Source organism: Glycine soja, chromosome 9 (assembly GCF_004193775.1).
Source record: "Glycine soja cultivar W05 chromosome 9, ASM419377v2, whole genome shotgun sequence".
Taxonomy (NCBI): Eukaryota; Viridiplantae; Streptophyta; class Magnoliopsida; order Fabales; family Fabaceae; genus Glycine; species Glycine soja.
Genome location: NC_041010.1, coordinates 12,017,507 through 12,034,607, shown reverse-complemented (window position 1 = coordinate 12,034,607; position 17,101 = coordinate 12,017,507). Strand labels below are relative to the sequence as shown.

Genomic DNA, 17,101 nt, shown 5'->3' with positions numbered 1-17,101 from the left:
ACTAGTGATCATCTTGATGTTGTGGCTTGTATTCTTGAATCATTTGCATCATTTGCTTTTCTTCATCATGATCATCATCAAAACACCAAAGACATTTGCATCTACAATCTCCCCCTTTTTGATGATGACAATACAATACCTGAGATCAAGATTCAAGCAAGCAACAACCAATTGTGTATAGATAAAATGTGCGTTTACTCCCCCTATATTTCGGAATTTATGATCACTTTTATCACTTGATTTCTAAGCTCTTTGATCATCATCAAAACACCAAAGATCTTCTACAATCTCCCCCTTTTTGATGATGACAATCCCTGAAATCAAGACAAACCATATACAAGATGATAGCATGTTCAAACAGCCCTTACTCCCCCTATCTTTTGGCATGTATGCCTATGCCTAACTATAATGAGTAGTTTAATTGATTTCTAACCCAAGTTCTCTCCCCCTTTGGCAACATCAAAAAGCCAAAGATCTCGGAAATCATCATAGTTACAACAATGGAGTAGCAAGATATAAGCATCAGAGTATTAAATACAATAAGCCAAACTCACAAACAAGAAATAATCAAACCAGAATCCAAATAACTGAAAATGTCAACAACCACAAAACATCCAAGACTGAAATTTAAAATCCACAAGATAAATAAGCAAAGTACTTAGCATAATAATGTAAATTCTAAGAAACTAAAAGCCAAAATACACGGCTTATAAAAGATAAATAATCAGAATCTAAAGCTAAGAAGACGGAGGAGGTGGTGGAAGATCGAAACTCTGACGAATGTATCCGACATCCTCTTCAAGCTGTGTAAGACGAATGTCCATACCGGCAAAGCGTGAATCTAACGAGTCAAAGCGGTCACCAACATACGAACGAAGACCCCGTAATTCGGAGAGGACATCATTCATGAGTGCGGAATCTTCACGTTGAGGAGGAGGTGAAGGAGTACGTTCATCTTGAGGAGGGAGTGCATCCTTCTTCAGCCATTGTCCATTCCGATCTTTACGATACCCAAAGGAGGTCACTGCACCAGCACCAATTGCAAAGGAACGCTTGACTTGAACAAAGGGTTCATCATCAAGCGGAATTTGAAAATGACGCAAAAACAGAGTAATCAAGTGTGGATAAGGAAGAGGTGCATTGGCCCGTAATGCCTTATGCATTCGGTACCGAACCAAATGGGCCCAGTCGATCTGACGACCGGTTAGAAAAGCCCACATAAGAATCAAATCCTCCTCAGAGGCTTGTGCTAAATTTGAAGACCGAGGAAGCAAAATTCTAACAATGATATAATGCATGATGCGATTATCAAAAGTTAATGACCCGGCCAACAATCTACCGGTCATGTCAGCTTGATCATTGCAGACCATGCGACGAGCATCATGACTCGAATAATCGAATTTCCAGTCATCAACAATGGTGCCCTCAAAAGGTGCACCTTGACTGGGTAAATGAGTCAAAGAAAAGAAAAGTGACTGATCAATGACCATAGAAGTACCATGCACCTCAGACATAATAATACCATCCTGAATTTTTAAATTGCAGTAGAAGACCTTTACAAGTTCAGGATAATATGGCAATTTAAATGACATGAAATCAACAAGACCAGAATTTTGAAACACTTGATAGCAATCAAACGTTTCATCATTAAAGAACTCTACGTCTAGGTACTTAGGGTCTAAGATTATTCTAGAAGAAAACTGAGAAAGGTACCGTAGACGTTGATCATCGGATGAAAACAGTGTTGATGATCTTGGAGATGACAAAGAAGGAGGAATAGGTGCTGTGGGTGCTCCGGATGGGCCGTGACGGCGATGGGCAGCAGCGGTGGCGGTGGAAGATGATCCCTTTCTCTTCTTTGATGGCTCTGCCATTTGATGAAGTTTTTCTGGATTTTGATCGGTGGAAGTGAAAGAGGAGTGAAAAAGAGGAAGATTAGGCTTTACGGGACGTGATTTGGTGAAGAATCGAGTGAGAATCGAAGGTTTGAAGTTCTAGGTATGGAGGAAAACGTGGAGGAAGCTTTGGCTGCGCACGAGCTCCGATTTCGTGAGTATTTATAGAAGATGACGCATTGTAATCGATTACAGGTATTGGTAATCGATTACAGGCCCAATAAGCCTTCTGGTAATCGATTACAGGATGTTGTAATCGATTACAGGCGGCCTGTTCATGTGTAATCGATTACACTGATTGGTAATCGATTACCAGAGCCTATCCTAGGCTAGTTTCTCTAAAATAACCTATGTTTATGCTAAATACATCTAACACTATCAATCATCATCACTAATATGTATTTAATTCATTCAACCAAGTATTAATCAAACAATTAACACACACCAATCAAATATAATCAAATATTTACAATTAAACACAGTCAAACAAAAGCAATCATCAAAACATAATCAAAGACAACAATCCACATAACTATCAATCAAAAACATTAATGACAATCAAATACTTAAGGAGTAAACAAGCATCAAAAAACTCAATCAAAAGTTAACAATTATGGACAAGAATCATCAAAGTAATCAATCAATGACAAGTGACCTCACGTGGCCTTTGTTTGTTGAATAAACTTTGATGTATGCCATTCCCAAGTGATCTATGCTTTCTTTTCTTTCTTTTCTTTGAGATTCCTCTTGTCGGATTTTTCAATTCTTCTTTCAAAGACAAGATAATCGGATCTCATGTGCCAAGGTTGATTACTTTCATAGCATGATGGGGCTAAGGAGGAGTCTTCTTCTTTCTTCTTTGTATTCATGTTTGATTTCCTTTTATTTCTTTTGTTTCTCAGAAATTTATTGAATCTTTTCACAAAGAGTCTGAAATCATCATCATCTTCTTCTGTTTCAGTCAAGTCCTCTTTGTCACTTTCTTCTTGAATAAAAGATGATGAGGTTCTGAGTGTTATTCCTTTTCTCTTTATATCATTCTCTTCATGGTGATGAAGTCTCATAAGTTCCATTTCATGTTGTTGAAGTTTTCCAAAGAGAGTGGCAAGAGACATATTAGTGAGATTTCTTGATTCTGCAATTGCTGTTACTTTTGGTTGCCATTGCCTGCTTAAACATCTCAACACTTTGTTAATCAGATCTTCATTAGGAAATATTTTTCCCAAAGATGCAAGATGATTAACTATACAAGTAAATCTCTTCTGCATATCTTCTATGGTCTCATATTGAAACATTCTGAACATTTCATATTCATGTATAAGAATGTTTATTCTAGATCTCTTGACATCGGTTGTGCCTTCATAGGTTACTTGCAAAGTATCCCACATTTCTTTTGCATTTTTACAATTTGAGACTCTAAAAAATTCATCCATGCCTAATGCAGAAGTGATTATATTTTTGGCCTTTAAATTGTATTGAACCTTTCTTCTTTCATCATCATTCCATTCTTCTCTTGGTTTTTCTATAATTACATTTCCCACTACCTTTGTAGGAATAAAAGGACCAACTTCAATGGCATCCCATATATTTAAATCTATGGCTTCAATAAGAATCTGCATTCGGGTTTTCCAATAGTGATAACCCTCGCCATTGAACATAAGAGGCCTATTAATAAAATTTCCTTCAAGAAATGAAAATTTGGTTGAGGCCATATCTATTCTTGAAGATTTTAAACTTTATACAAGAATCCTGCTCTGATACCACTTGTTGGACCTTGTGGCCTCAGATATCTTAAGAAGGGGGGGTTGAATTAAGATAACAAGAACTATTCCCCAATTTAAATCTTGCTCTCTCTCTTTAGATTAACAATGCATCCTTAACATGAATTACTCAAAAGATAATTCAGAATAAACTTCTTTAAAGGCAAAAGATAAATAGCAATAAATAAAAGAAGTTTAAGGGAAGAGAGAAATGCAAACTTGATTTATACTGGTTCGGTCACTTCCTGTGCCTACGTCCAGTACTCAAGCAACCCACTTGAGATTTTCCACTCTCTTTGTAAAATCCTTTTACAAAGTCTGAATCACACAGGGACAACCCTTCCCTTGTGTTCAGGAATCCTTTACAACAAGAGACCCTCGGTCTCTTAACCCCTTTTCAGAAGTAAAAGAAAAGAAGAAGAAATCTCTCTTGGAAGAGACAGATTGTACAATGAAGATCAATCATAATTCCTTATTTGAATATGCAAGCGTTTGACCAAGGAATCTTTGAGAGGATAAGATATTTCAATTTAGAAAAACTCTCTTAATCTTTTGAGAGGATAAAACTTTTTGGGCAATCAAAAACTCTCTCTATATTCGTGTTTCCAAGTCACATATAAATAGACCTTTGATGGCCATTCATAAAAACATTTGAATAGATGTGACCCTTGAAAGTTATTTTCTGAAAATCTCCTCTGGTAATCGATTACAATAGTTGTGTAATCGATTACAGGCTTTAATATTTGAATTAAAACGTTTATTAACTGCTGGTAATCGATTACCAATATGGTGTAATCGATTACACAGTCTAAAATTTGAATTCAAATATTTAGTAGCTGTTGTAAAGCATTTTTGGCCACTGGTAATCGATTACATCCTCTGGTAATCGATTACCAGAGAGTAAATCTCTTGAAAAACACTTTTTAACATGCATTACTTGGCCAAACCTTTTGCTATATCAATTAGGAATTTCCTTCCTAATGTACTAGTGATCATCTTGATGTTGTGGCTTGTATTCTTGAATCATTTGCATCATTTGCTTTTCTTCATCATGATCATCATCAAAACACCAAAGACATTTGCATCTACAAGAAGCATAAAAGAGGGTTTATTATTGGGCAGGTGGCAACACACAGCAAAGAGCAAAGAAACATAAAAGAAGGTTTATAATTGGATAGGTGTCAACATGACAGAGCTCCGACAGTGGACAGGTGTCAACAGGATAGAGAAAAAGATACCCAGGGTCTTAAGATAGTCAGGGCCTTGTTTGTATAAATAGATAGATGGTTAAGGAAAAAACATATCAATAATAGTTTCCATGTTAGGATCAGTCCGGAATTTTTTGTGCCTTGGCCAAACTGAAAAATTCATACCCTCGTAATCATTTAAATTTATCCTTCTTGCATTTTTTTGGGTAAAATCATTAATAATTTATTCATAATAGAGATTTTTAAATACACATATTCAGTAGAAATCAAAGAAAGCTTATTTAATTTATTTATAGTTGCAAATAGGATTTTGACAATTTTAAATTTGATAAATTAGTTTCGTTTAGTGTATTCAATAGTAACAACAATAGTTAATATCTATTTGGTTAAAATGCAGTTTTGATCCCCTTATAATACTTAATTCGTAATTGTACTTGACATGACAACTACATATGACACAAAAACATATATACCGCAGACAAAGGTTGATAGTAGGAAACTATGGTTTACTCAATACTACCTTATGGTCATGAAACCAAGAAAAATGATAAATGTACATTCGATAATATATACCTCGGGTCCACCCAAATCGATGGTTAACTATGTGTATAAATGTAATCAATTTTATTACACAAATGGTTAAAAATAAATAAACATAATTATATATAATTATCAACTTATAGGTAATAGTGTCATGAAACTATGGGGCTTCTATTATACGGGGTCAATTGACGCAATTCTAAGCATATATGCTAGTTAATAATAAAATGCATAGAAATAAACATGTATTGAGAAAAATAAATAGATAAATTAAAAATGACATTGAATTAAACAAAAGCTTAGCAATATAAGAGATGGAGAGTCAAAGAAAGAAAGTTCAACATTTTGTAATGTTAATGTTGAAAGAGTAGGAGAGATTCATATTCTGAGTTGTGAGAAATATTGTAGTTTTTAGATAATTGTTGAGTGCAAAATTTTCCAAAAGAAAAAAGAAAAAAATGGGAGTAAAAAGTTTGATGCAATTATGTTAGGGTAAAATGGTGGAAGATAAAATTCTCAAGTTTCTTAAAAATAAGATATAAATTGCATCAAATTAATTTGCTAAGAGTAAAATTTGCTAAAAATTAATAAAGTTGAGGTAAAAAGTAAAATTAAGATTTAAGCCTTAATTTTCTACACGGGGTATATTATATGGAAGTCATGGAACATATGTCACCTGGTAGGTGTTAAATGGGGATTGAGATTTTGAGAAAACAAAACAAGACAACATCTACTTGGGAAACTTAGTTTCATTTCCTAAGTTGGGAAACTTTTGGTTACCGTCGAATGAATGGGCTTTTAATTTGACCGTCACTAGTAGAGTTTGTTTAAAGATGGGTTACTGGGTTAGGTGTTAATGATGATGGTTAATGAAAAAACATTTATTTTTATTATTTTCCACTTGTGCTCGAACTAAAACAGACGTCGTCTTGATGTGCAATCTACATGGATGAGCAGAATGGGGTGTTGGATTTAAGGTTAACAAAGGTTGGTGGGTGAAATCGGTGAATTTGTGTTTGTTTTCCAATTGTTCTTATGGTTGTGGTAGCCGCTTGTGTTTGTTGTTTTTGGTTTAGATCCTTTGTGTTGTGCATTTGAATTTAAGGTATAGTGCGTCCTTGTGTAAACACTACCAAATTTGAAAGAAAAAAGGCAGTGCCCATCCTCTACGACTTTGGGAAGTTTGGCGTAGATAACAGAGGTATCTGTGAAGGCTGTGGGCAAAGCAGATCCGCTCGGCGAGATCACTATGACATTTTTTTCGACAGTGAAGCATACTATTTTTCTGGGTAAGTACACTATGTTGATAATTTATTTATGTTTGCTCTTTGTCAAATCCTAGTTTCATTTGGGTATAATGTTTTATCGTTCAAATATGATGTTTTGATCATTGCTAGTCGAATTATGGTGTTTGACACCGGTTACAATGCAAGGCTAGGGGGTTACACATGATTTTGATGGTTGTTTGTTAGTTCCAGAAACAAAAGCCATCAGAAGGGGGCAAAATGATCATTTTCTGGAATTTTTTGGACCCTAGCTCGCCCAGGGTAGCATCTGGCTTGCTTGGACTATGAAATACCTTCAGTCTTAAGCAACTAGCTCGCCTGGACGAGCTGTCCCTGCCCCAAATGACTTTTTTCTATAAATAGCCATGCAGGGGAAAGGTTTTGGGGGTGCAGGAAGTTTAGAGAGGGAGAAAAACGAAGGGAGGGGAAGAAAAAAAAAGAAGAAAAGCGAAGCTGATGCGCTATCGAATCGCAACCGAGGATTATTCCCTACATCACTTCTCTTGCTTGCCTTGTACCCTGTGCAACATCTGGTTAGTTCTTCTTCCTTTTCTTTTCTTTTCTTAAGAGTTGAATGTAATTCATGTACCGTTATGGGTCCTCTATAATATTATGTATGTATTCATCCTCTCCCCTTTATCGTTGGTAATTTTACTTTATTTGTAAAGTTTAATTCTAGCCAACCACCAGTGTTATGAAATCATTTTCTTTTCTTTTGTGAGACTGAAAACTAATAAACAAAAATAAAATAAAATAAAGGAAATCAATTCACAACCAAACTTCTTTTTACCAAATATCACTGATCGTTTTTAAGGTCCAACGCCTTAACAAGTTCGTCCGCTTTTCATAATTTAAAACGTCGTTTCAAGGTCCAATGCTTTAACGACTCTTTGCTCGCAATTAAAATAAATCTTTCAAAAAAACATAAAATCAATTTAACACATATACATTCAGACTTAAAGAACTACATAGGTCTGATTTCCTCATAGCACCTGGGATACGTAGGAGCAAGGGCATCCTTGTCGACTTAAAAAAAAATAAATTATAAAAAAGGAAAATACATAATTTTGAAGTCACGTTTTGCACACTCGATTAAAAGTTGTCGTCCCTTGTAACAGGAGCATAGGGTGCTAATACATTTCCTATGCGTAAACAACTCCCGAACCCTTATTTTCAAAATTCACAGGCCTCTTTTTGGTTTTTTTAACGTTTTCCTTGAATAAACGTTGGTGGCAACTCCACTCATTTTCTCCCAAGGAGACGAACACACTTTTACTTTTTTATTTTGCTTTTGTCGTCCCGTCGTGAGGTAGGTTGCAATAGATGGCGACTCCATTGGGGACCTGTTAGAGAGTTAAGCCATTTTCATCAAGTGTGTAATTTTTATCATGACTTTTTCTTTATTTTATTTTCGCAAAAAAAAAAGTGTCATTGAACCCTAGGATAGATGACATGTGCTATACTTAGGTTGCTCTATTCACACATGACACCTACACTTTTTTGCACACACATTGAGATATTAGGCCCTATACCCGGGTCTGTGTGAGCTGTAGGGAATTGAGGTCAATCTATGGTCATGTTAGGTCTCCGACTCGCTTGATGACAGTAAAGCCTCATCTAGAGCTTTCTTCTTTTGGTGATGCGTTGTCGTTGAGAGTTCCTATTGTCATAGTGTTGTTACCTAAGAGGATGATATCTCTAGATACCGTTAAGGTTACATGAAAGTACCCTTGGGAGTTGTCACTAAAAATAAACTTTTGGATCATTTCCATTAGGTTCTTGAATTAGTTGCACAAAGCAAACTTACTCGCCTATTCCTTAATTGCATCATGCATTTCTTCATGGCATCATAATGGACACACACACACGCACACATGCACACACACACATACACACACACACACACACACACTCTCTCACACACACTCTCTCTTCAATTGCTTCTTCTTAGCTCCAATTTTATCCCTATCTCTTAGGCATGTTAAATTGATCTTATCATATCTTTGAAACTTTAGCTTCCATTGACTTCATTCAAACTCGTATTTGCTAAATCTTAACTTTTGAATTTATTTACCTTTATCTTCATCCGGTATATTGGCAACAACTTGGTAACAACTTTATGATATCAGCTGGCTAAATTTGGCTAATAATTTCTTTAGGGGGATAACAATAACTAAATGCACAAAGCTCTCTAAAAAGGCAAGTAAACTTATGAGTTACAAGCAGTGGCATAACAATTGTTATAACTTCTTTGTAATAGAAGGTTCAATTGTTCAAGTGTCTAGGAGGATCGGGAAGAAAGAGACTAGGAATATAAGAGATGGAGAATAAAAGAAAGAAAGTTAAAGGTTTTTGCTATGCTAAAATTGAAAGAGTACCAAAGATTCATTGTGACATGTGAAAAATATTATACCATAAATGTTCACATTTTTCTTTTTATGTTTAGCATTCATTGTGCATAAGTGCACCATTACAAGTTCATTTTCTTAAGATTAAGATTAAATTTATTTTTTTCCTTCTAAAATAAGGTAAATTTTAGTTGAGAAGTGAAAGCATCACTCAATTGTAACAAGTTGACTAGCGACCATTAATTGTTTTATTTTGTATAATAAATTTTTATATACTTTTTATTTTTATTATATAAATTTTTATTTTAATATTTATAAAATTACATAAAAAAAATTGTTGCTCCTCTAAAAGATGGGGCCCTGGGCGGCCGCCCACTTCGAGCACCCTCATAACCACCTTTAATATAGGACCATCAAAACGTGATAGTACAATAAAACACGGACACATGGCATTGCTTATATTTCTATCAATGTATTGTAAGTTTATTAATATTTAAAAAAAAACTTATTTTAAACATTTTACTAATTAATTTCTAATGAATTTATCCTATAAATTTTTTCACTGATAATATATAAAAAAACTATTTTATAACAATTATGTTAAAACCTTATAGTTAACAGAAGGCACGAAATATTTTTATAGAGAATTTGTAGCTTTTTTTCCCACATCTTGACAATTAACTTTTTTTTACAATGATATTGATGCAAAATGTAAATCAGTGTTAAAATACCTTAAAATTAATTACATAGTATGTAATTAATTAATTTTTTGGTTTAAATTTTTTTGCTAATTTTAGCTCTAACAAACTTACTGATTTTACCTTCCATCATTTTTTTGTTAATTAGAGCAAAAGGTGGGGGTAAAATTTGATAAAAGAAAATGTTAGGGGTGAAATTCACCAAAAAGTAAAAAAAGTTAGATGTAAAATTTGCCCATAAAAAATGAAAGTAAAAAGTGCATTGCAATTATATTAACATAAAATGGTTCAAGATAAAATTTGTAAGTTTCTTAAAGTGCGTTAAACTAATTTGTTAAGAGTAAAATTTGTTAAAAATTAAAAAGTTAAGGTATAAAGTATAATTAAGCCTCAATTTTTTACACAAGGCATAGCATATATATGAAAGTCATGAAACATAAGGCACATGGTAGGTAGATTAAGTTGATTTGGGTAGACCAATTGCTCTAGAATATTGACAACAATAACACAAACTCTAATCAAACTGGGATTGAGGTTTTGACAAAATTCTATCATGGAAAACTTAGTTTCATTTCCCTAGCTAGTTGGGAAACTTTTGGTTATCATTGGACGAATTAATGGGCTTTTAATCTTATGGTCCCTAGTAGAAATTGTCGGTAAATTTACGAAGGAGGGTTGGTTTTAGAAACTATTTACTCAATGGGGTCTCATTTATAAGAAATTACGGGGGGGGGGGGGGGGGTTGTTTTCTACGTGGGTGCCGCCATTGACACTGGCGGGAAGCTTGAACCGCCAGTGCCAATGGCGGGATAGGGGCTGACTAGGAGAGAGGGGGAGGGGTGCCGCCATTGCTGCTGGCGGGATGGGAGGGGATAGGAGAGAGAGAGGTGTCCCGCCCTTGGAGCTGGCGGGATAGGAGAGAGAGAGGGGGTGGTCCCGCCCTTGGAGCTGGCGGGACAGGAGAGAGAGGGTGTTGCAGGGTGGTACCGCCAGTGGCGATTGCGGGACAGGGGCAGAGAGGATCCCGCCACTGGGTTCTGCGGGATAGGCTTCTGTGGGTTATTCACGTGTTAGCTTTGTTTCTGAAAAGCCTGCACCTATGTTCACGTAAATGAAGGCTTTCATGGTCTGCACCTTGCAATAGCTTTCAGGTTCTGAAAAGGCTATACTATATAGCATCTTAACGTTAAAAAAATTTGAACGTTGGGGGTGGGGTTTAAGTTTTCGGCTATAAAAAAAAAATGTTGAACTCATTCTTTACATTTACACAGCTTACTTACTTTGCTTTCTCTTTCTTTCTTCTTCTGGAGTTTGAGAGATTATTGTGTTTGTGTTCTGCTGTGCATTCATCTTTCAAGTGTGCTTCAAGTGCCCTTAAATTCCTGGTATGTATTTTCAAAGTAAATATGCTAATATATATTATAAGTTTAAGTTAGTTAGTATTAGCATTAACAAATATTCTAAGTTAGTTAGTATGTAAATAGTAGGTTAGTTATTATTAACAAAAGTTCTAAGTTTAAATTAGTTTGTATGAGTAGCTATTGTGTTATTATTTTTTACTTATTAATAAATATTCCAATGTTAGGTTAGTTAGTATGAAAATCTTATTTGGTTAGTTAGAATTAAAATTTTATTTAGTTATTGTTATTGTATATATTGTTAGATGTTACTTGGTTATTGTATATAATATTTTAGTATTAGTAGTAATTGTTATTTGGTTAGTTAGAATTAAAATTTTATTTAGTTATTGTTATTGTATATATTGTTAGATGTTATTTGATTATTGTATATAATATTTTAGTATTAGTAGTAATTACAGCATAGCATAGAATATTATTATTAATTTTTTTTATCAAAGAATGAGAATTTTATTATGAATTCTAGAAATATCTGTAAAATAAAATATATTCTAACTCAAGAAATATAAAGTTTTCTAAAATAATTATTCTTTCTTATCAACTTGTTTCAATTATTTTTGTAAATTTATTTTATTTGTGTACTACATATGTTGTATAAAATCTAAATTAATTGTATTCTTAATTATTCGTAGAATTAAAATATATGATGCAGGGGTTGACAAACTAATTATTCTTATGAGTTTTAAATAAGAAATTATTTTATAACTTAATCTCTAGTAAAAAAAATTGTATGAGTAAGTATAATTGAAAATAATATTATATATTTGTTTAGTTAGTATAAAAATATTACGTGTATATATATTTAGTTGTTGTGTATACTCTTAAATTTTATACATGTGATATTAGCTTTGTAGTATTAGGTATATATTTAGACGGATGATAGTTTAGTCTAATAAATATATATACATGGATGATACTTTAGGATCAGATAAGTAATATTAGATTTTTTAGTATTAGGCACAAGTTAATATTATCTTTAGGTATATATTTATAAATTTTAGACACACTTAAATTTTTAGTTTTTGTAATATTAAATATTTGACACTTAAATAAATAATTATAATATTAGACACTTGACACACGTAAATCTATCTTTTTAGTATTATAATTTTGTATTTTAAATAAATGAGATCATAATTTAATATTATTTGAGTTAATTATTGTTTAGTTAGAATGATATATATATTATTTGTTAGTTTTAATTTGTACGTTATTATTATTTGTTTTAGAAAATTTAAGTGATTAAATATATGATACATTGTACATTATTATTATTATTTTTGTATATATATTATTGAAATGATTTTTTGCATTTCAATATTTGTTTGTATTATAAATAATTTGTTAGTCCATATTTTATTCAATTATTTATTTGTTAATTGTAGAAAAAAAAATTACTAATAAATTAAAGTTTTCTTCACATGTATTTTAATTTATGTATAGAATATATTAAAAATTGCCGAGTTTGATTTTTTACAAATTTATTGTTATATATTTAAAGTTTACTAATAAATTAAAGTTTTCTTCACATGTATTATATTTTATTTTGCAGCAGCAATGGCATCTTCATCATCATCTTCATCACACATTAACATTAAATCTGGCCCCATCGATACTGATGTATTATAGATGCAACCTAAGCATGTTTCAGAACATGTTTGGAATGGGGAAGAAGAAAGGAAATTGCATATCAGATGAGCTGTCCCCACGTATCAAGGGGAAGAACAAATTCCAGAACAAATTTTTTCTTTTCTTCAACAATCTGGTTTCGGGTGGATTATCAAGATGGGTTTCTTAAAAATAAATGCCTCACTAATTAGTGCTCTGATAGAAAGATGGAGGCCGGAAACACATACGTTTCACATGAGATGCGGAGAGTGTACTATCACTCTACAAGACGTCTCTGTGTTGTTAGGTATAAGTGTGGATGGTTTACCATTAATCGGTCCAACAAATCTTGATTGGGCTGATTTATGTGAGAAATTATTGGGAGTCAGACCACAAGAAGGTGAAATTAAAGGTAGTGTAGTTAAATTAAGTTGGCTGGCTCACCATTTTGATCAAATTAATAATGACGACGACGAAGAACAAGTACGAAGGTTTGCCCGTGCATGGATACTGAGATTTATTGGAGGTGTCTTGTTCGTTGACAAAACCAGTAACAGAGTTTCGGTAAGGTACCTTCAATTTTTACGTGACTTTGAAGAATGTGGCAGATATGCATGGGGAGCTGCCGTACTTAGTTTTCTATACAGAGAGATGTGCAGTGCCACCGATTATAAAACTAAATCAATCGGAGGTATATGCATCTTACTACAATTGTGGGCATGGGAACGATGTCCCACCTTGGCTCCAAAGAGGACTCATTCCCACATAGAAAATACACCACTAGGGCACAGGTCAGTCATTTTTAACAGCGTCTTTCATTTTAATAGAATAAATGGTTTTAGGGTATATTAAATTTTATTCTTTGTAGGTGGCTGCGACGTGGAAACCAACATATCGGCAATGATGATGTGAAAGTTTTTCGTCGCAAGTTCGATATTATGAAACGTCATGAGGTAAGAACCATGCTATTGTATTTGTAAAATAAAAAATTATATGTCTTATTTTACTACAATGTTCACAACTATGTTGTTATATGCAGTTTGTGTGGGAGCCTTACCCATCAACCGTTATGTCATTCTTGCCTCCCGTTTGTTTAGTCGGAAGTCTCGCGTGGTACGCGGTGGTGCCACTAATTTGTTTCCAAGTTATTGAGTGGCACCAACCGGACAGAGTCTTGAGACAATTTGGGATGCAACAACCAGTTCCAGAGTCTCCTTCACAACCCCTAAACATTCATGGCATAACATTAAAGGGGAAACATGACGAAAATTGGGGGCAATTGTTCGCCCCAATGATTCAGCAGTGGAATAATCGCCATGCATTTAGGGTCGACGCTTATCCCCGACAAGAAGGCCTATTGAGTTTTAACTCGGACTACATGGTCTGGTATAGGCGAAAGACAAAGATGTTTGTTGACCCAGAAAATGCAAAGACGGCTACATTGGTATTTTTTACTTTTTTTTCAAATTTTAACTTGAACTTTTATTTAATGATGGCCATTAATTTTGTTACCGTTACAAATGCAGGGTGAAGTTGCGGAGGCATTACAATACATGGTGTCTCCTCAAGGGAGGAAAACATGCACATTTGATGATCTCGTGCCTTATGTGGAAAAAATTACAATTTTATCCGAAGAGCAAGAGAGAGTCACTGAGCCAGTGTCACATGGTCCCGCATCAGAGCGTCAATTTCCCGCACAACAATTTCACATGCTTCAGTCAAGTATTGAAACTCAGGGGATAGACAGAAGAAGGGACACTGTTGAAGCGGAAGAATATTCCCAACAAATGGCGGAGCGTGGCCATGGAATGTATTACACGCCACAAACATTTGCTGAGTATCCGACACAGATGTATCAGTATCCTTTTCAGGGTCATGACACTGATACTTCTGCAACCCAGCAATCGTTTGGTGGTTTTGCGGAAACACAAGCTCAATTTTCATGGCCCACAATGACCCCTTCACAGCAATATCATGGGCCAATTCCAACACCTAATGCCCCGTTAGGAACATAATGGAATGTACCGGGACAAATACCTAATACGGGTGACTTATTCGGTGTTGATTTGCGTAACGCATTTTCTGCGGAGGCTGACGAAGAAGAAGCGGGGAGGCATCGGGGTAGAAGAAATCCTGATCGCCAAGCACGAAGATGGGATCGACCATGTGGCACATCCTCACGGCATCACGGACACCAAAATGAATGATTTGCATGTATCTGTTGATTAAGGCTTTGTTGTATATTTGTAATTTGACATTCATGGCGTAATGTATGATATTCAGTTTATTAAGGCTTACTTATGGATAGAATTTATGTTGCGTATCAAACTATAATAATCAATGAACCCTAAACCAAATAACAAAGGTAGCCAAAGGGAAAAAACTAATGTTTCTAAGTAACGATGAACTTCAATGTGAACTAAACCCTAACCCATAAAACATAAAAAGTATCCCATAACCCTTAAATATGAAACACTAACCCTAACCTATAAAATATAAGCACTTAGCCCTCAATTGTTCCGAACTAAACCCTAATCCTAAAATAAAAACCTAACCCTAACCCCTAAAAATTAGCCCTAACCCAAAAATGTTCAGCACTAAACCCTAACCCAAAAATAAAAATAACATAAACCTCACCCATAAAAATTAGTCCTAAACCCTGAAATTTTCATAACTAAATCGTAACCCTAAAATAAAATAACTAAGCCTAACCCTATAAAATAAAAACTAAACCCTAACACTAAAATAAAAACATAACCCTAACCCCCTAAACATTAGTCATAACCCTAAAATGTTCATAACTAAACCGTAACACTAAAATAAAAAACCTAACCCTAACCCCCTAAACATTAGTCATAACCCTAAAATGTTCAGAATTAAACCCTAACCCTAAAATAAAAAACCTAACCCAAACCCCTAAAAATTAGTCCTAGCTCTAAAATTTTCATAACTAAACCCTAACCCTAAAATAAAAAAAAACTAAGCCTAACCCTATAAAATAAGAACTAAACCCTTACCCTTAAAACAAAGTAATTTTATTTCAACTTCTAAATGTAATTTTATTTCATTAGAAGTACACATTCAAAAAAAAGTTATTTTATTTCAACTTCTAAATGTAATTGTATTTCCCTCAAAAATAAGAACTAAACCCTTACCCTTACAAAAAAGTTATTTTATTTCAACTTCTAAATGTAATTGTATTTCCCTCAAAAATAAGAACTAAACCTTTACCCTTAAAAAAAAGTAATTTTATTTCAACTTCTAAATGTAATTGTATTTCTGATCGAGGTCGTACCCGAATCAAATAAACATGAAAATGCAGTAACTAGGAAGTGATCCTAGGTCGTTTCCCAACGAGCAGTGACAAGCCAAATGTTCATAATATACTTGCAGTAACAGTAACGATGGGGGAGGGGGGGGTTTGGTTGTTTGGTAATTAAAGAGCAGAACAAATAAAATGGAATACGAAACTACTAATATTAAAAACGGGTTGTTTCCTCTGATTCAGAAGCCACTCTCTTATCCTGGGTTATGGAGAATTCGTCCCTAACAGTCAACCACTTAATCCAACCCTATTTCAATTTACTAAGCGAAAATCAACTTAGGGTTTTCAATACGTGATTAGGCACCACATACACCAGTTAGCCCTTCGTCCATTAAGCATGAACGCAAGTTAGGCTCAGAGGCAATTAATCGAACACGAAGCGTGCACTGATTAATATTCACGAAATTGGGATAACTGGTGAAGGGAAAAACTGCCAGGAAACCACATTACAAACGAAACCTCAAAGAGAGTTGGGTTTCGTCCTCAAAAGGAAACAACACCAGAAAATCTAGCCTTCCATGGATTCAAACAGAAAACGCAAATGAAACATGAAGCAGAAACGTAAATGAACAAGAACGTAAATGAACAGAAACGTAAATGAAAGTAGAAGAAGAAGCAAGAATGAACTCGTAATTAGAAGCAGAAAACGGAAATTTGCATTAAGAACGAAAACTGTAACAAGGGAACAGAAAAACGTGAAAACCTAAAACCAAAGCTCTGAATAATGAAAATAGCATAGCAGAATAGAATGCCCTGCACGAATCCCAAGGCAGCTATTTAAAAAGAGTCACTCAAAGTCACTGGTGCAAAAAGGCTTTAGAAAATAGAAGAAAATGATGGCAAATCAATTTCCCTAAAAAACAAGAACTAAACCCTAACCCTTCAAATAAAAAACTTTGCCCTAACCCTAAAATGTTCAAAACTAAACCCTAATCCTACAATGAAAACATAACCGTAACCCCTACAAATTAGCCCTAAACCTAAAATGTTCAGAAGTAAACCCTAACCCTAAAAT

General features: G+C 34.2%; 1 protein-coding gene across 1 annotated transcript; it reads left to right on the top strand.

Moving 5' to 3' along the window:
• The first annotated feature begins 13,667 nt into the window (after nucleotides 1-13,667).
• LOC114368180 lies at nucleotides 13,668-14,776 on the top strand. The gene is made up of 3 exons (XM_028325519.1): nucleotides 13,668-13,714; nucleotides 13,801-14,205; nucleotides 14,288-14,776. Exons 1-3 carry the CDS (start codon nucleotides 13,700-13,702, stop codon nucleotides 14,774-14,776), a joined length of 909 nt encoding a protein of 302 aa, XP_028181320.1. The 5' UTR covers nucleotides 13,668-13,699.
• The last annotated feature ends 2,325 nt before the right edge of the window (nucleotides 14,777-17,101 follow it).

Coding starts and splice junctions, on each gene's coding strand:
- LOC114368180 (XM_028325519.1), top strand. Junction 14,206..14,287: donor ATGCAAAGACGGCTACATTG/GTATTTTTTACT, acceptor TTACAAATGCAG/GGTGAAGTTGCGGAGGCATT.